The sequence below is a fragment of the Ammodytes marinus genome (assembly GCF_949987685.1).
Source record: "Ammodytes marinus genome assembly, chromosome: 14".
In the NCBI taxonomy this organism is placed as follows: Eukaryota; Metazoa; Chordata; class Actinopteri; order Uranoscopiformes; family Ammodytidae; genus Ammodytes; species Ammodytes marinus.
Window position 1 is genome coordinate 18,231,729 of NC_137218.1, and position 15,228 is coordinate 18,246,956.

At 40.8% G+C, this 15,228-nt stretch overlaps 1 protein-coding gene across 1 annotated transcript in view; it reads right to left on the reverse strand.

Annotated features, from left to right (window-relative positions):
• Window positions 1-4,586: 4,586 nt before the first annotated feature.
• The window catches only part of LOC307260732 (ubiquitin-associated and SH3 domain-containing protein B-like), an 18,344-nt gene continuing 7,702 nt past the window's right edge, over window positions 4,587-15,228 (reverse strand). Inside the window, exons 2-14 of the mRNA XM_080041030.1 lie at window positions 12,727-12,780; window positions 11,852-12,038; window positions 11,162-11,360; window positions 10,739-10,908; window positions 10,079-10,287; window positions 8,481-8,625; window positions 7,710-7,830; window positions 7,490-7,612; window positions 7,189-7,281; window positions 6,744-6,888; window positions 6,546-6,652; window positions 5,797-5,906; window positions 4,587-5,688 (exon numbers count right to left, since the gene is read on the reverse strand). Of these exons, the coding sequence (XP_079897156.1) occupies window positions 5,551-5,688; window positions 5,797-5,906; window positions 6,546-6,652; window positions 6,744-6,888; window positions 7,189-7,281; window positions 7,490-7,612; window positions 7,710-7,830; window positions 8,481-8,625; window positions 10,079-10,287; window positions 10,739-10,908; window positions 11,162-11,360; window positions 11,852-12,038; window positions 12,727-12,780 (1,801 nt within the window). The 3' untranslated portion in view covers window positions 4,587-5,550. The remainder of the gene's footprint in view (window positions 5,689-5,796; window positions 5,907-6,545; window positions 6,653-6,743; window positions 6,889-7,188; window positions 7,282-7,489; window positions 7,613-7,709; window positions 7,831-8,480; window positions 8,626-10,078; window positions 10,288-10,738; window positions 10,909-11,161; window positions 11,361-11,851; window positions 12,039-12,726; window positions 12,781-15,228) is intronic.

Below are 15,228 nucleotides of genomic sequence, written 5' to 3' on the forward strand. Positions count from 1 at the left end.
GCCAACAATGTTCAACAAGCAGCCAAATAATTTTAGCAGTTAGCAGGCTAGCTATGAACTACAATATGCTCACTATTGCATATATCATCCACAGCACAATGCATGCTAGTACCCATCATGTCCTTTGGGCTCATGTTTTCAGAATTTGAACAGCAGCTCAGATCACACATAATGTAAAACAGCATAGAGCAACAATTTCACATTCACAGAACTCAAATACATTCAAATGACTACTGCCACATACTCAAGTACCAGGTGTAAGTGTTGCCAAAGCAAAGAGACAATTAACTAGCAATATGTCAGAATGAATGAGCTGTTTATAATGTTATTATAATTGGAGAAAGGGTACTACAGATGATTGGTTAACAATTAGACTGCTGTTATTTAAACTAGCAGGAGTAAATCTTGCCTGTTGTGGAGTGAAGACATCACACTGTCGTGTTGCTTCCTGTGTGTGGAAATGTGTGCGACGTGTGTTTATTTCTGGACATGTGAGATGTCTGAACAAATCAACAAGAGAAAACAAGACAGAGAGAACAAGAGCAGCAGAGTCCAATCCAAAGATGAACCACAGACCGGCCAACGCATCGTTAAAAAGAACCAAGACAACACACGCCCCCACATGCATGCGTGCACACAAACATACACATGGAGATAAATAACAGCTTTGTAGGAGTACAACTGTACCGTACAATCTACTGACACAGGACTGACATAAAAACTTTTTTACTGAACCCGGTAGAAACCAAATAAACTAGAGTAACTACACTTGGTCGTGAGTAACTCACCCTTTTCCACGCAAGTCTGCGAGTTGTCAGTCCTTCATTCCAGGTAGGCAATTTCCTTCCTCAGATTTCTTTCGTCTCAAGATGGAGGCAAAAAGTCTCCAAACACAATTCCTTTGCTCTGGGTATTTGTTATTCTGAGTTTACCAGGTCCAGTTCTGATTGTCCCCATGCCGATTGCTGCGTGCGCTGCTAACATGACAGCATTGATAAACAACAGGTTTGAATGAGAGAGTGCAGAAACACACAGGTGCATGCTGACTCCCAGCAAACAAACAGAGAGAGGCCGACAGCTCAGAGGAGCACAGTACGGCTCCTTTGCCGGTGGTTCCACTTATGTGGGACACCAACCTTACTCCACCTCCCTCCTCCTCCTCCTCCTCCTCTTCCCTGCAGCTCCCCTCCCTCTCACAAACAGCTCCAAGACTGAACAGAAAAGCACTAAGTAGTTGCTGTTTCTTAAGCTTTTTCCAGTTGTAGCTACAACACAAACCTGTTTTCTTTTTGCTTGCATAATTCAAAGAACGATGTAGAGCAACACAGTGTGACCTGTATTTTCATCCACAGTATAGAGAAAGAATAGCACCTCTTCCTTGACAGAGTGACAAAGAAGACTTGGTAGAAACTGAGTTAATATTTGAAATTGTACTAGAGATAAGAAACCCATTACCAGACCTTCATCTATTCCTAATCAATATCTTTGTAGAGAGACCAGTGGTCTAAATAAGGTCAATTAAATCATAGATGGTATACATGTTTATCATCATCTGATGTTTCTATTACGAGTACCTGTTTTCCAGTTTGAATGTCATTGTACGGTCCTGACTTATTAAATAGAGTTGCATCATTACAGAGAACCAAATTAAGATAGGGAAGTTCTGTGCATATAAACATAAAATCTTCCATATACTATTCCCTGATAAAGAGCATCCCTATGATAACAAATGTATTAATATAACAAGCCCTCATCAAGAAATCTCAAAATGACATACAAAAACTATGCATTACTGTGGGCATTACGCACAGCAGGCAAGAATGCCTATCATGGTGGTGTTGAAATTTCAGTTTTATAAAAAGAGGCAAGTGGGAGGGACCAGGGAGGCTTTGGGAAACATCACTCAATACCTCCCTCGGGCTAAAGCTGGCCTCAAACAGCTCCTGCTAGCCGTCACTTGCCTCATTTCTGAAAGACCAAGTAGTGTTCATAGGGGTCAAAGGCAGAACTGAAATGTCCCAGTATCAAAAATAGTTTATTAATTATATATTTGCTACAACAAACTTGTGTAGTTTAATATTTTCAATTAAAGACCATGCAGAATTACAGAGTGAAATAAATGTGCTCTGGCCAGTTTAAGGTAGATCATTTGCTAATTAAGGCTATGCTAACTCAACAAGAGATGGCATAGAATACTTTATCTCTCCCATAAGGGAAATGTCAGAACTTCACTAGCTGGCATTTGTTGCAGTAATCTCACATGAGTTAGTTTAGCACATCTTTAGAATACTGTATGTAAGTGGCCTCACTAACTCGTGACAGCTGTGTCAAACCCTATTAGTGGTCACGATGACTACCTCTGTTGTTCAAAGGCAAAAGGCTAAATCTGTAATCACAAAAACCACTTCAATATGAAGTAAATCATTCAAGTCATCCCCAGATATAGATATGCTAATACGCCTGTCAATCTTTCAAAAGAGAAAACCCTGGAAGAATGGGAGCAATCATTTAATTCAACCAATGTTGTGGTTATTATTCAGAACTCCTCATGGGGGCGACAGAAGTTACACACTATAGCTTTAAATCTAAGCCACTATGCATCCTGTTTAGACAGCTGTTTAAATTTACTTAAAAATGCAGCCAATGCATATAATTTCACATTTATTACAACTTAATTAATCAATAAAGCGAGAGTATGTGTAAGGGATAAATGGATCCCCCTTATAGCATGGCCTCTTAAACAAAAAACACCATGGATCAAATGTGTTTATTGACTAAATACAGAACTGTTTTTCTATGACAAAATAAATATCAATGTAGGCCTATAAACAATAAATAACCAGCAGAGCTACTTTTTAGCACTCTAAAAATACAGTGGAAATGGAGACAACAAGCAATCTTTAAGGGTTTAACTATGTAGATGAGTGCGCCGTCAATGCACACCTACCTGCTGCTGCCTGCGGGGATGTTGGTCTTCAATATCACTGACCCCTGCCCTGAGCCATGCAGGAGAATGCATGTATGAACGTAACCTGCAGTAACCAATAAGCAATCATGTATTTTTGACTTATATTTTATGAGGAATGAATGTAAATGTTTAACCAGCTATATTTCAGTTTCAACATTATTCAAGGGACTGATCCAAAAGAATCCTACACATTAGCTTTGAGTTCATGATCATTAGCATCAAAAACAATAATGACTATAAGCATTTGAAGAAGAAAAAGAGATCAGAAATTGCTGGGGCATAGCTCAAGTGTTAGTAACTTACCACAACGGACTGTTATATTGGTCATCAAAGAGCACCATCTAGTGTTAGGCTCACATTAAGTTTACTTATGAGTAACATTTAGGCACTTCAGAGGTCCTCAAACTCAACCTCAAGAGCCCTGATGGCAATGATAAAGGATTGTTTTTTAATCTGTTTGTGTTTGTATTTTGAAACATCATGCTCTAATGAAGTTACTATAACTATGTTGTTTAACATATACATCCTGTTTAGACTCCTGCTTACCAAAAACAAACATATTCAATCATTTAACATATCGGGGAAAAGGATAAATAGTTAGCATAGCTTACATAAAGGCAGCCAATAGTAGCATTACAGTCAAAGTACGAGTATCATCTGCACTGTTGGCTTTTAAATTATCTTGGTTAGAGCGAGGAGGAACCCAGAACTTGAAGACAAGTACATTTTTGACCATGTTGATTGAATGAGACTCCAAGTAAAGTCAGGTTTCGAGGTCATAAAGCCTTTCAAACTAAACAGGCCTACACACTAGTGTCTTCTGTTTTTAGGCTAATATCAGCCTAGTAATTGTTTGAATAAGGCTCCTCTCTCTGGTCACTTCGCTAACTCTTAACAAGTTGCAGGTGCTTTTAGTACCTTGAGAGACCTATCACTACCTTATTTCTTTCCTGTTTTGTTTTTTTACCCTTCCACGGATAAAATTAACATAAAGTTGCCGTTTTCAGCACACCACAAACGTATTACATGAGAAAACACATGTCTCACCTGAGTTAGCATCTTTGTGAGGAGAAGGGACCACAATCCTGCTAGCACAACAACTGTTAGCTAGTTAGCTTCAATAGACCCACTGTTGTATTTCTCTATCCGAGTTAAAGCTTTATAAAATAGGCCTATATCACCTTATATTTTCTTCGAAATATTTCAAGCTTCGGTTTTAAGGTGCTTCTTCTTGAAGAGAGAAAGTCCTTTCAAGTTGGCATGTAGATAGGACAAATAAGAAATATTCAGATATGGTTAGCCTGCGGAAAATTAGGTCAAATAGAAACACAGCAAGACTAAAAAACTGTAGCCTAAATAAAAATTATTTATATTATTATTTATATTATTTTCCAAAACTATAAAGGTTTCAGAACGTATGTCTGTTACAGATAGCCTATTTCAACTGCTACAATAAACCGTTATAGTTCATAAAACATCATTGTTGGCCACCTTTCCGCTGGCAACTAAGATGAAGAATAAATGTTTTTTTGTATAAGCCTTCATAACTCCACAACCTTGCTTTATTCAATTGTTGAGAGTATCAGTAGATTTTCTGAGTGATACAATATATAATTGGTATAGGCAGCAAGCACTTTAATCATCTGACTTGACAATGAAAAGAAAAAAAAATTAAATGCATCAAGTGTTTGAAGAGCAGTGTAGTTATCAGGCTTACAGACCATGTCAGGGTCATTATAAACAAGCAAACGTTTTAATCGATGCACACGTCTTTCCTTAGGCTATATTCACTTCCTTTAGTTTAATTGACTTGGTTGCTCCTGTGGTGGTTATTGAAACAGTAGGAATGTTAAAGAATTAATTTGGCCACAAAAATGTTAACTTAGAATAATCACTTAATGATATGACATTTAAAGGAATGAAACGGTCATAATAACCACCCACCTCAGCATGAGAAACAATGAAGATCAGCTCTTCCCTTTCAGATTGTCAAAATATCATTTGTGCTTTGTATCGCATGAGGGTCGTAGCAACAAGTTAAATAATACTTTTTCGGACGCATGGAAAAATATGTCTGCGGTACAAGTCTTCTTCATCCAAATCTCGTCACAGTGTGAGAAGGCAGGCAGCCAAGCACAAAGTCTTCACCGTCCCGTCTGAGACAAAACCTCAACGACACCTTTTAACGGCATAAATATCTGATCATCAACGAAACCATCAAAAAATATCCCAAATTTCTCGTAGCACCTCCACATTTTGGGGCTAAGAAGCGGAACGTCGAGGTCAAACGCGACAATTTGCAACCCAATCTGTAGCTCAACTTCGCTGTGATGTGATCGCCATACAAACTATACTTTTTTCTCATTCCTGAGCAGTGTGTCTGAATGTACATTTGCTTCAATGAATGCACTTCTTATTTTCTTGCATGATGTCTTTGACGGAAGCCAGACGTGTTATCATAATTATTATTATTTTTATTTTTGGTAGTTGGGCTGGATTTATAGCAGTGCAGGTTAAAAATAAATATTTTGTTTCAGCAGTTCAGGGGTTGCCAAAAGAATGAGCGCCAAACAGCACGCCTTTCAGTCTTGCATTAGCATTTCCCTCCAGTTGAAACTGTGATTGGGTCCATGTGTCAGAGGCAAGATGGGTGGGTCGACCAGCTGCCACACCCCGGTCTCTCCCATTTCTTCACAAGCGCAAAAACCCAAGTAAGGAATCTGCACAAAGAGGAGACAGATGTGCATTGTTAATCAAAGAAAAACTATAAAATGCTGAGAGGATAAAATGTATTTGATCGTTGTGAGTGAGAAGCAGCAAAATCTCACCTTTCGGACAACTTGAACAAAGTCCTTGGAGTTCTGAGGGCTGAGGCCTTGTATCTGGCGAGTGCAGGCCTCCAGAGAGGAAGCGTGGGCCACAATGAGGACTGTGTTTCCTGTGTGAAAGAGGTACAAGAACAGAGAAGCATATTCCACAGATACCGTTAGCTTCCTATATTGTTTATGGACACCCAGCAGTCCCTTGAAATGTTCAGCTCTTTGACACACAAAATTTGATAAACAAATCCAAATGAATGTGTCATCAAGCGTATTAAAAATGTTTCATAGTATGGTACGTAGATGAAGGTACATTTCCTTTGTGTAGGGCAGGTCAACCAGGAGCCAGCTTCAGGCAGATCCCATTGATTAGTTCTGATTTAATTGGCTGATGCTCAATGTACAGTGGCCAGCAGAGATTACATTTACAACGTGGGATCATCAGTTAAGGTAGAGTCAGTGAAAACGAGTAGTCAAAATCAATGTTGTCAAAATCTGTGAATATATCCTCGCATTATGCTACCTGTCTGTACTGTGTGCCCTGAAACAAAATGGTGTTAATACACAGCCCAGGCTCTGTAAATTCGTATTTATAAAAGTGTATGTAAACAAAGGGATCCCACCATAGCAACGTGCCCATTTACAGAGCCTAGGCTGAATCGCTGACTTGTATCCAGTGAATGTTGCTGACATACTGTATGGTGCTTAGTAAAGCTGGCATTCATTTTTAAACCCTGGATGTGTGTTTAGGTGTTTACCCAGGTTTTTGCAGTCTGCCAGGATCTCTTGGGTTACTTGGAAGCTCCTGCTGATGTAGGTGTCATAAGACTCTGAAGGCGTCAGCTTACTGATGGGAATATAAGGTCTAGGGACAAAAGGAGACATAGATAAGGTTATAGTAAAACTGCAGCATCCCAGATAAAAGCATGTGGCTGCTATAGCGATGGTTTCCTTACCTATACGTTGTGTCCACGCTCAGGTTAGCAGCGGCTAGCTCAGCTGGGGGGATCCAGGTGGGTAAACATGTGCCTGAAACCCACTTGGTCCATTCGAACAATCCGGGCTCCACACGGATTTTTGTTGTACCATCCTGCAGGAGACCTGACAGAGTGAAGCACAGAGATAAACTGTCACTTAGAGATACTCTTGTTTTGAGGAATAAAATATTTAAAAAAGAAATAATAATAATTGGATGTATGTTTTTTTTTTCTGTGTTCAGAGACAACAATGTAAATGATTGCTGTAGTTCATCCAAGCTTTATAAAACTAGACACATTCTATCGTGATCCAAAACAAACACTAAACATTTGAAAGCTATTTGAACATGACTTGACACGTGCCAGCTGAAAAACCCGGACAACTTGTCAGTGACTGTGGTCAGTGTAGTGATGATGTTCTTACCCTGCAAAATGTGTTGAGCAGTCTGGACGCAGCGCAGAGAGGGAGAGCAGTAGACAAAGTCTATCGTCGCGTGGCTTTCTAACAGGGCTTCACCTGAGATGGAGCAGAACACAAGAGTGATTCTACTGCCAGACATTTTCTAAAGTTAAATAATTTAGCAAACATTATGGCTTTTTAGCTATCTCAAATTTAAAACTCCTTTAGGGATTTATTGTAATTTTTGCGTTGATATATATGATATCAATATATATCACTATGTGACCTCTATACACATACTCAACAGTGTATAAAATGTACTGACCTACAAGACGGGCCTGGGTAGATCCGAAAACAGTTATTGGACAATCTTTGTCGTAGTCCCGGTGACCTCCGCTTCTTGCTGGCAGGTTGGATGGCATGTTGAGATTGGAGCGAATGTATCGACCTACACAAACACAAATGAGAATCGTACAGAAGGAGGAAACAATAAAATAAAGCCTTGAGGTATACAACTGTGACATTAATTGCCCCTGGATGCTAACCTTTGGAGTCAAAGCACTGAGTGACCCAGTGTTTCCCGAACACCACATCCATCCTCTCTCCATGGCGACACACAAACAGTCTCATCTTGGACATGGAGGACTGACTCGTTGGCCTCAACACCTGAGATGAAGATTCATTTGAAATTGTAAGGAATCTGAGACAAGTCTGAATCTCAAGCTCCTGCAAGGTACTAAGGCCTCCTTTCCACGCAGTTCGGGACGCATTTATTTCCACTGTCAAAAGTTGTAAAGGGTACTGAAATAAGCAAACCGTGCTGTAACAATTTTTGTCCGCCTTTCGTTGGAGTACCAAGGCATCCCAAAGGGTGCCACAACCGTGGAACTTCATACTGCAGTACGTTGATGGTCGATGGTCAAATAATTTTGTTGATTGTGTGGAGTTTTTCCTCTTAATTTAATTAATCTGTGGGCTACACTGTGTCCCGCTGCTATGATGTCATGATAGATACGTAGCTGCAGCGGCCAAGGCTGTTCAATGGCTATGACCCATAGACTGTGTATACTCACCATCAGCGTCTGGGATAAACCATGCCTACCAAGTAAGGGTACTGTCGGTCGTGAAAACGCAAGGGTTAGAGTGCTGTTCCGAACCGAACTGTGCTGCTCAGTGGAAACGAGCAATGACATACTCTAATTGGGGACGCACAAAGCTATTGCTAGACAATGGTAAGGATAATGATGTTCACTTCACATCAGCATGCAGCCTGGCCACAGACTAATAAAAAGCCACACCATACAAAAACGTTGTACCTGCGTTTGAGGACAGAGGCCAGGTAGGCCGGGCTGATCCAGATTGTCAAGCAGACCGTCATTCAGCTGGGCCTGAAGTAATAACCCGCCCACAGTGCTGCTACCGGAGATACATGGAGCGGCACTGTTAAGAATAGAGTGAGACCTGAGGATCAACACAAACAGAGGGATGTTTATTCAATCGGTATATGTACCACACTAAATACAATTAAAAACACTCCACTAAATACATACAGCAACTTATGGGCAAAGACACACAGTGGGTAAAAGTTGCTTTACGTGTATTGCAAACATAAACAACAAGGCGTGATGGAAGCAGCCATCCCCTTATTTATGTGCATTTGTGCTCAAACTGCAAATGTAAAAAATGTAATTAAAAATGGAATAAATAAAAACAACTTAAAGCAGCTCCGAGGAACATTTAAATATCTTTTAAACAGCCTCATGTTTCCTCTCATAATCAGAAATTACCTTTAACAGCAAACGAGACCATCAGTGCAAAGAAAGACGTTTTTATATAGTTTTTATTACTGCGTTTGGTCTAGTCGCACACCCAGTCCGATTTTCGGTTCACGCGTGCATGCTCTATTGTCACATATCCGTATTGGTCGCAGATTTCAGTGTGGTGCAGCAACGCGATTTGAGAAGCCTATCCCTCCAGGTGAGGGAAGGGGAGCGGGAGCCTTGTTTGAGACAGTTATTTGTCGTCATAATGACTGATAACGGGGCTGAACCATCAAAGAAAAAAAAGAAAATGCAATGAAGAAAAGCTAAAAGGGAGAGTGATAGGCGGGCGGGAGGGCGTTGCCAAGCAACGTATACACAATTTCACAGGAGCGAACTAGACTGCAGTGTTTACTCCTAAATGAATGAGCGGTAGCCTACTCAAACAAAGTTTACTTTGCCTCACCAGCATCATCAGATGACCATTATTCATCTGAAATAGTCATTATTTACAACAACATAAACACATTACCTCATCATGATCCATACTAACTGCCATCTCTCGTTCATTCGCTTTGTGTGAGGACATGGAATCTTTCAGCTCCGTGAGAGGTGACACTGCATCAACTCATTGCAATCAGGTGTGTGTAACACTGACTGGCATTAGTTGATGCTGTGTCACTAACCACTCTCAAGGAGCCGAAAAGAGTCCGGTGCCCTCACACTTTCAACACACGGACATGCACTATATTGCTTCCTGATCATTTTAATCTCGCACGCCCGGCACGAGCTAGAAAACAGCTTCACGACAGCTGGCGTCGTAAAAATACTACCGCTTTTGTCCAAAGGGGCCGCCAATGTGCAATGTTACTCGTAGTGGCTTTAAGGTATTAAAGGATTATCATTGTAAGATAAAAAACAAAGCAATCTCTTTGTGAAGCGGTAGCAAAAAGGGACATGGTGGCATTGAGGTGGGGGTGGACAAACCACTGGTAATCTGCTGTACTGCTGTAAATGTACTCTAGGTGAACCTTATTCATCTAATCCTATCTCTCTGTGGCAAGGACATTTTCTAATGCAAGAAAAAGTGCAGTGCCCTTGGGTTTCGCGTTGAAAATATATAAAAATCGCTGGTCCCTTTTCTTTTTCCTTACCCATGAACTACCCATGTGTCAGACTCGTCGGCCCGGTTGACGTAGTTCTCCGGCAGCAGGCCCGACAGCCCCGTGCCCAGCGAGGTGCCGTACACCCAGCCCTCACTGGCCGTGCTCTGCTCCATCGGGGACATGAAGATAAAGTCTCCCGGCACCAGCTCCAGCTCATCGTCATTCTGAGGCGCGTATGGGTACATGACTTGCAGGGTCTACATAGTGGGGGAAGATGGTGGTTATTACAACAGTTAGATGGAGGTACAGTGGAATAAACATGCAGATTTTGTGAACATTTTCTAAGGTATATTCTCATTACTGAATAAACAACTTTCCTCACAGGAAAATGTGATCCCTGGAACACTGTTTGAAATCAGAAAGCTTCCTGAAAAGTTACTGTTTCACTCTTGGTGTTAACAGCAGCAGGGCGCACAGTTTAGAAACATTAGCATTTTAGTCTTATGTTTGGTCCCAGGTGCTTCAAAAACATTTAGAATTGATTTATGATGATATAGTTGTAAAACTACTACTACTAAGAATTACTATTAGAATATGTTTTGTACACTAACTGCAGGCTGTGCAAATGCAAACAAATGCCCCTCCCTGACACTGCATAATGCAACTTTAAAAAGGAAGCACATCATTTAAAAAAGGAAGCTACTCTACCTCATGATTCGCGAAGCGGATATCCCGGGAGAAGAGCACAGCCAGCCAGTCGCATCCCAAAGACACATCAACGCTTTTGGCCAACTTCTCCAGAATTGGAAGGTGACTGGCTTGGAAGTGGTACGCCAAAGTGACATGAAGTTGCTTCTTATGGGGCTCCACATGGACATCTGGGAAAAAGAAAAGAAAAAAAGATAAATATGAACACAAGATGTACATATACACATCGATACTAATGGTGAAGCTTTCATCTACTGATACTGCTCGGCTAAACCACAAAATGTGATTACAGTAAATATCCAAGTAAGAGCCTCTTAAACGCTGTCCTTCATGACCAGGCCAAAGTCACCCCATGCCATGTACACTGCGTCTACAAGACAACGTATTCGTAAATACTGGGATTTTCATCAAAGAGACTCAGACCTGCTTTAGTGGCAGCTTCAGTGGCAAACTCGGCAGCGAAACCCTTCAGCGTCTCCGCCACCTGCTCCTCCACAAAGAGGCCGACGAAGGTGGAAGAGGTGTAGAGCTCCAGGGGCAGGGGCGAGGGTAAACGGGCCTTCCATTTGGCCACGGTGGCCTGCAGGGCTTCGGACAGAGCCTCCACCTTCCCATCCGCACACTGAGGCAGGAAAGAACCAGTTTAAATGTGTGCACATAAAATGTAAAGTGATGAAGGCATGGGCCGGTATGATAACCTCAATCAAAAATACCACGGTTTCACGGTATTGTGATAACAAATGTCTTATTTTGAAATGTCTGGGTAAGATTTTTATTTATTTATTAATTTTTTCAAAATATTGAATATTCTGAAAATGAATAAACTTGTATGATAACAATAATTGAATGAATCTAAACCAAATTGAAATAAAAGCTTTAAGTGAGCAGCTCAACTAGCTTTTAGACATCACGCATTATAGAAGTGCTTATGATGCAGGAATATTCTGAACATTAATACACTTGTAAGTTAACATCCTGTGTGTTCTAGTACTAAAGAACAGAGTGAAAGAGATAATGGCAGTATTAAAACCTTGACTTTTTCATATACCCTGAAAGCGGTTATCCCATGCCTAAGAGTGATGAAACGGCTCCTGGATAAGAGTAACGACTGACCATGAAGAACTGGCAGAGGGTGATGTGCGGGAAGATGTTGTGGGCCTTGTTCTTGCCACAGGAGACGCGGGACTGCTGCCAGAAGTGAGAGAGCTGCTGGAGCAGAGGCCCACTGGGTCGCAGGTACAACACATACTCTCTGGGCAGAGGGTCGTCCAAGAACGGGTCGTCCACATGGGAGAAGAGCCTGCAGCGAGCGACCAGAGGCGGGGAAGGAAAAGCAGGGTTCATACATGTGAAATTAAAGCACTTTTCCGCCATTTTAAAAAGGAACCCAAAGATTTATATATATATATAATGTATATTGACAATGGATTTTTCATAAAAACAAAACTTAAAATAGGATATGCACTAAAATCCAATTTAAAAGAGCTGTGTCTGTGTATTTCTGTGGCTGATTTTGAGTCACTGGGTCATATAACTTGGAAGGTTATTAAAATATTTGTTGAAAATAAATGATTGAAAAGTTATACTTTTTTTAACCATCATTTTCAATAATATGAGCAAATGAAGGTTTTGAAAATAAATCCATTTGTGTTAACTAGACAGTATTTGGTCTATTATTATATTATTGTATTATGGACTGTCACTAATTTGAAGAAATTCCAGCTTTTCCCAACATTGTGTTCAGATTTCAAGCACGTTTCAAACCTTGATAACACATCAAATCAAGCATTTTCCAAACATTCCAGACTCTACAAACCCTGGGGGAGAGGACAGCTAATGTCCAGCAGAGGGCGCTAGCACAAAACACGTCAATTGTACTATAATGTTGAGTAGAGTTAGGCCATTAGATGTCTTTGTTACCATCACAAGAAGCTTTCCAGTTGTGTGTGCAAGTGAAAATAAAAAAAATAGGTATTTGTTGTGCTCACCAGTCACAAGCTGCCTGGACGTTTTTCCCTCCTGTAGAAACCAGAGCTTTCAAACTGCAGAGAGAGAGAGAGAGAGAGAGAGAGAGAGAGAGAGAGAGAGAGAGAGAGAGAGAGAGAGAGAAGAGAGAGAGAGAGAGAGAGAGAGAGAGAGAGAGAGAGAGAGAGAGAGAGAGAGAGAGAGAGAGAGAGAGAGAGAGAGAGAGAGAGAGAGAGAGAGAGAGAGAGAGAGGGAGAGAGAGAGAGAGAAGGGGGGCGAGATCAAAGCACACAGTCACACACATAAAAAATCAATAGTTTCTCTTCCGGACCGTGTTTGTTAGCAGGAGTTTGCTGCACATTCTGAGAGAGCAGTGAAATAACAACAAGCTGCAGTGTCATTCACAGTAGGAATTCATTACTCATAGCAAAAGGTTCATGAATCTGCTTTGATACTGGTATTATTTGCTCAGAAAATACCACAAAGAAATAGCTGGTTCTACCGATCAGTAAAGTGTGTTCTGTTCACTCGGTATTCAGTTCTTACTGGGTTTAACATGAAACTGACTATGGGCCTGATTCTGTTACAAGCGATTAAATCCAACGATGGTTAACAATTCATTGTCTTGCGGCAGCCAAATGTTACAATATGAAGTGCCCTCCCCCTCTTAATATGACAGAGAAATATATAATTCATGCCTTGGGGTTTCAGCGTAGCGCTTTCGATGATCTATCTGTGTCATTTCATAAACTGTACCTTTCTTTTTCCTTCTTTCTGAACCAAGAGAGAATTGATTGCATGATTAGTCTTGAGTGCTCCAAATCTAATTAGTGTCTTTTTATATAAAAAAATCACGGGCCGCCTCAGAAGGGATTCACTGATTGGAGAGAGGACTGAGGCAGAGGATCTGGATGGGACTGTGATTGTGGAGGGTTAAACAGAAAAACACCGTCTTTCAGTCGGTCTGTGAAGTACTTTGTTAACGCAAAACATATTGGCAGAGACTTTCCATTTGATATTCCCTAAATTAGTATTCCTTTGGTCCTGGTAAGAGTTGCCGCTAACTGAAAATATACACTCACCGGCACTTTATTAGGTACGCTTGTTCAATGGCTTATAAAAACAAAAAGCTAAATCAGCCAATCACATTGCATCAATTTAATGCATTTAGACATTTAGACAATGTACTGAATTTAAACCGAGCATCAGAATGGGGAAGAGAGGATGTTTAAGTGACTTTGAACATGGCATGGTTGATGGTGCACGGCAGGATGGATTCATACTTTCATGTTGTCTATGCCAAATTCTGAACCTGCTATTTGAATGTCGCAACTGAAATCGAGACTCATCAGATCAGGCATGATTTTTCAATCTTCTGTTGTCCAATATTGGTGATCCTGTGAGAATTGTAGCCTCAGTTTCCTGTTTTTAGCTGACAGGAGTTGCACCCGGTGGGATCTTCTGTTGCTGTAGCCCATCTGCTTCAAGGTTTGTTGTGTTTTGCGTTCAGAGATGGTATTCTGCATACCCTGGTTGTAACGAGTGGTTATTTGAGTTACTGTTGCCTTTATATCATCTCAAACCAGTATGCCCCATCCTCCTCTGACCTCTGACTTCAACAAGGAAGTTTACGTCCACACAAGTGCCGCTCACTGGATATTTTTTCTTTTTCGGGCCATCCTCTGTAAACCTTAGAGATGGTTTAGAGTGAAAATCCCAGTAGATCAGCAGTTCTGAAATACTCAGACCAGCCCTTCTGGCACCCTCAACATTGCTTTGTTCCAAGTCACTTAAACCCCCTTTCTTCCCCATTCTGTTGCTCGGTTTAAACTTCAATAAGTTGTCCTGTCCAGGTCTACATGCCTAAATGCATTGAGTTTCTGCCATGTGATTGGCTGATAAGTTATATGTGTTAACAAGAAATTGAACCACTGTACCTAATAAAGTGGCCGTGAGTGTATGTGCGTGATACAGTAAATGGCCAAATTGCCCAAGCTTCATCTTTTGATAGCTTATTCCTGTGCATTTGTTGTTGTTGTTGTAGTGGTAAAATAAAAATGAACAAATGACCCCAATGTTTGGGCACATTTCATTATAATGCAATGGGAACAGTGTTGTGAGTACTAAAACTCAACTACAGCCTTCCTTTCCATCTCCTTTCAGTTGTAGTTCTTTGCGTGTTATGTGAAAATAAAGCGCAGCCCTAAGTCATTGAGAATTAATCTCCTGTTCACTGCATTAGATAACCAAAAAACAAAAACCTCCACAATGTTCTCATGCTTTAAATAAAGGATGACTGTGCCATCCCTACAGACGGCACTGCGTGGCCATTCTATCGAGCACAGGGGAAAAAATACAACTACAACTGACAAACAAGGAAGGAAGTGTTGTATTCTGCAGCCTCATCATTGAGCCGCTGTTTGATATGGACATAATTGCAATTGCAAGTGTCTCTCTGTGTGAAAAGCGGTTGACAGTGATCACAGGTGTCTCTCTGTGTGAAAAGCGGTTGACAGTGATCACAG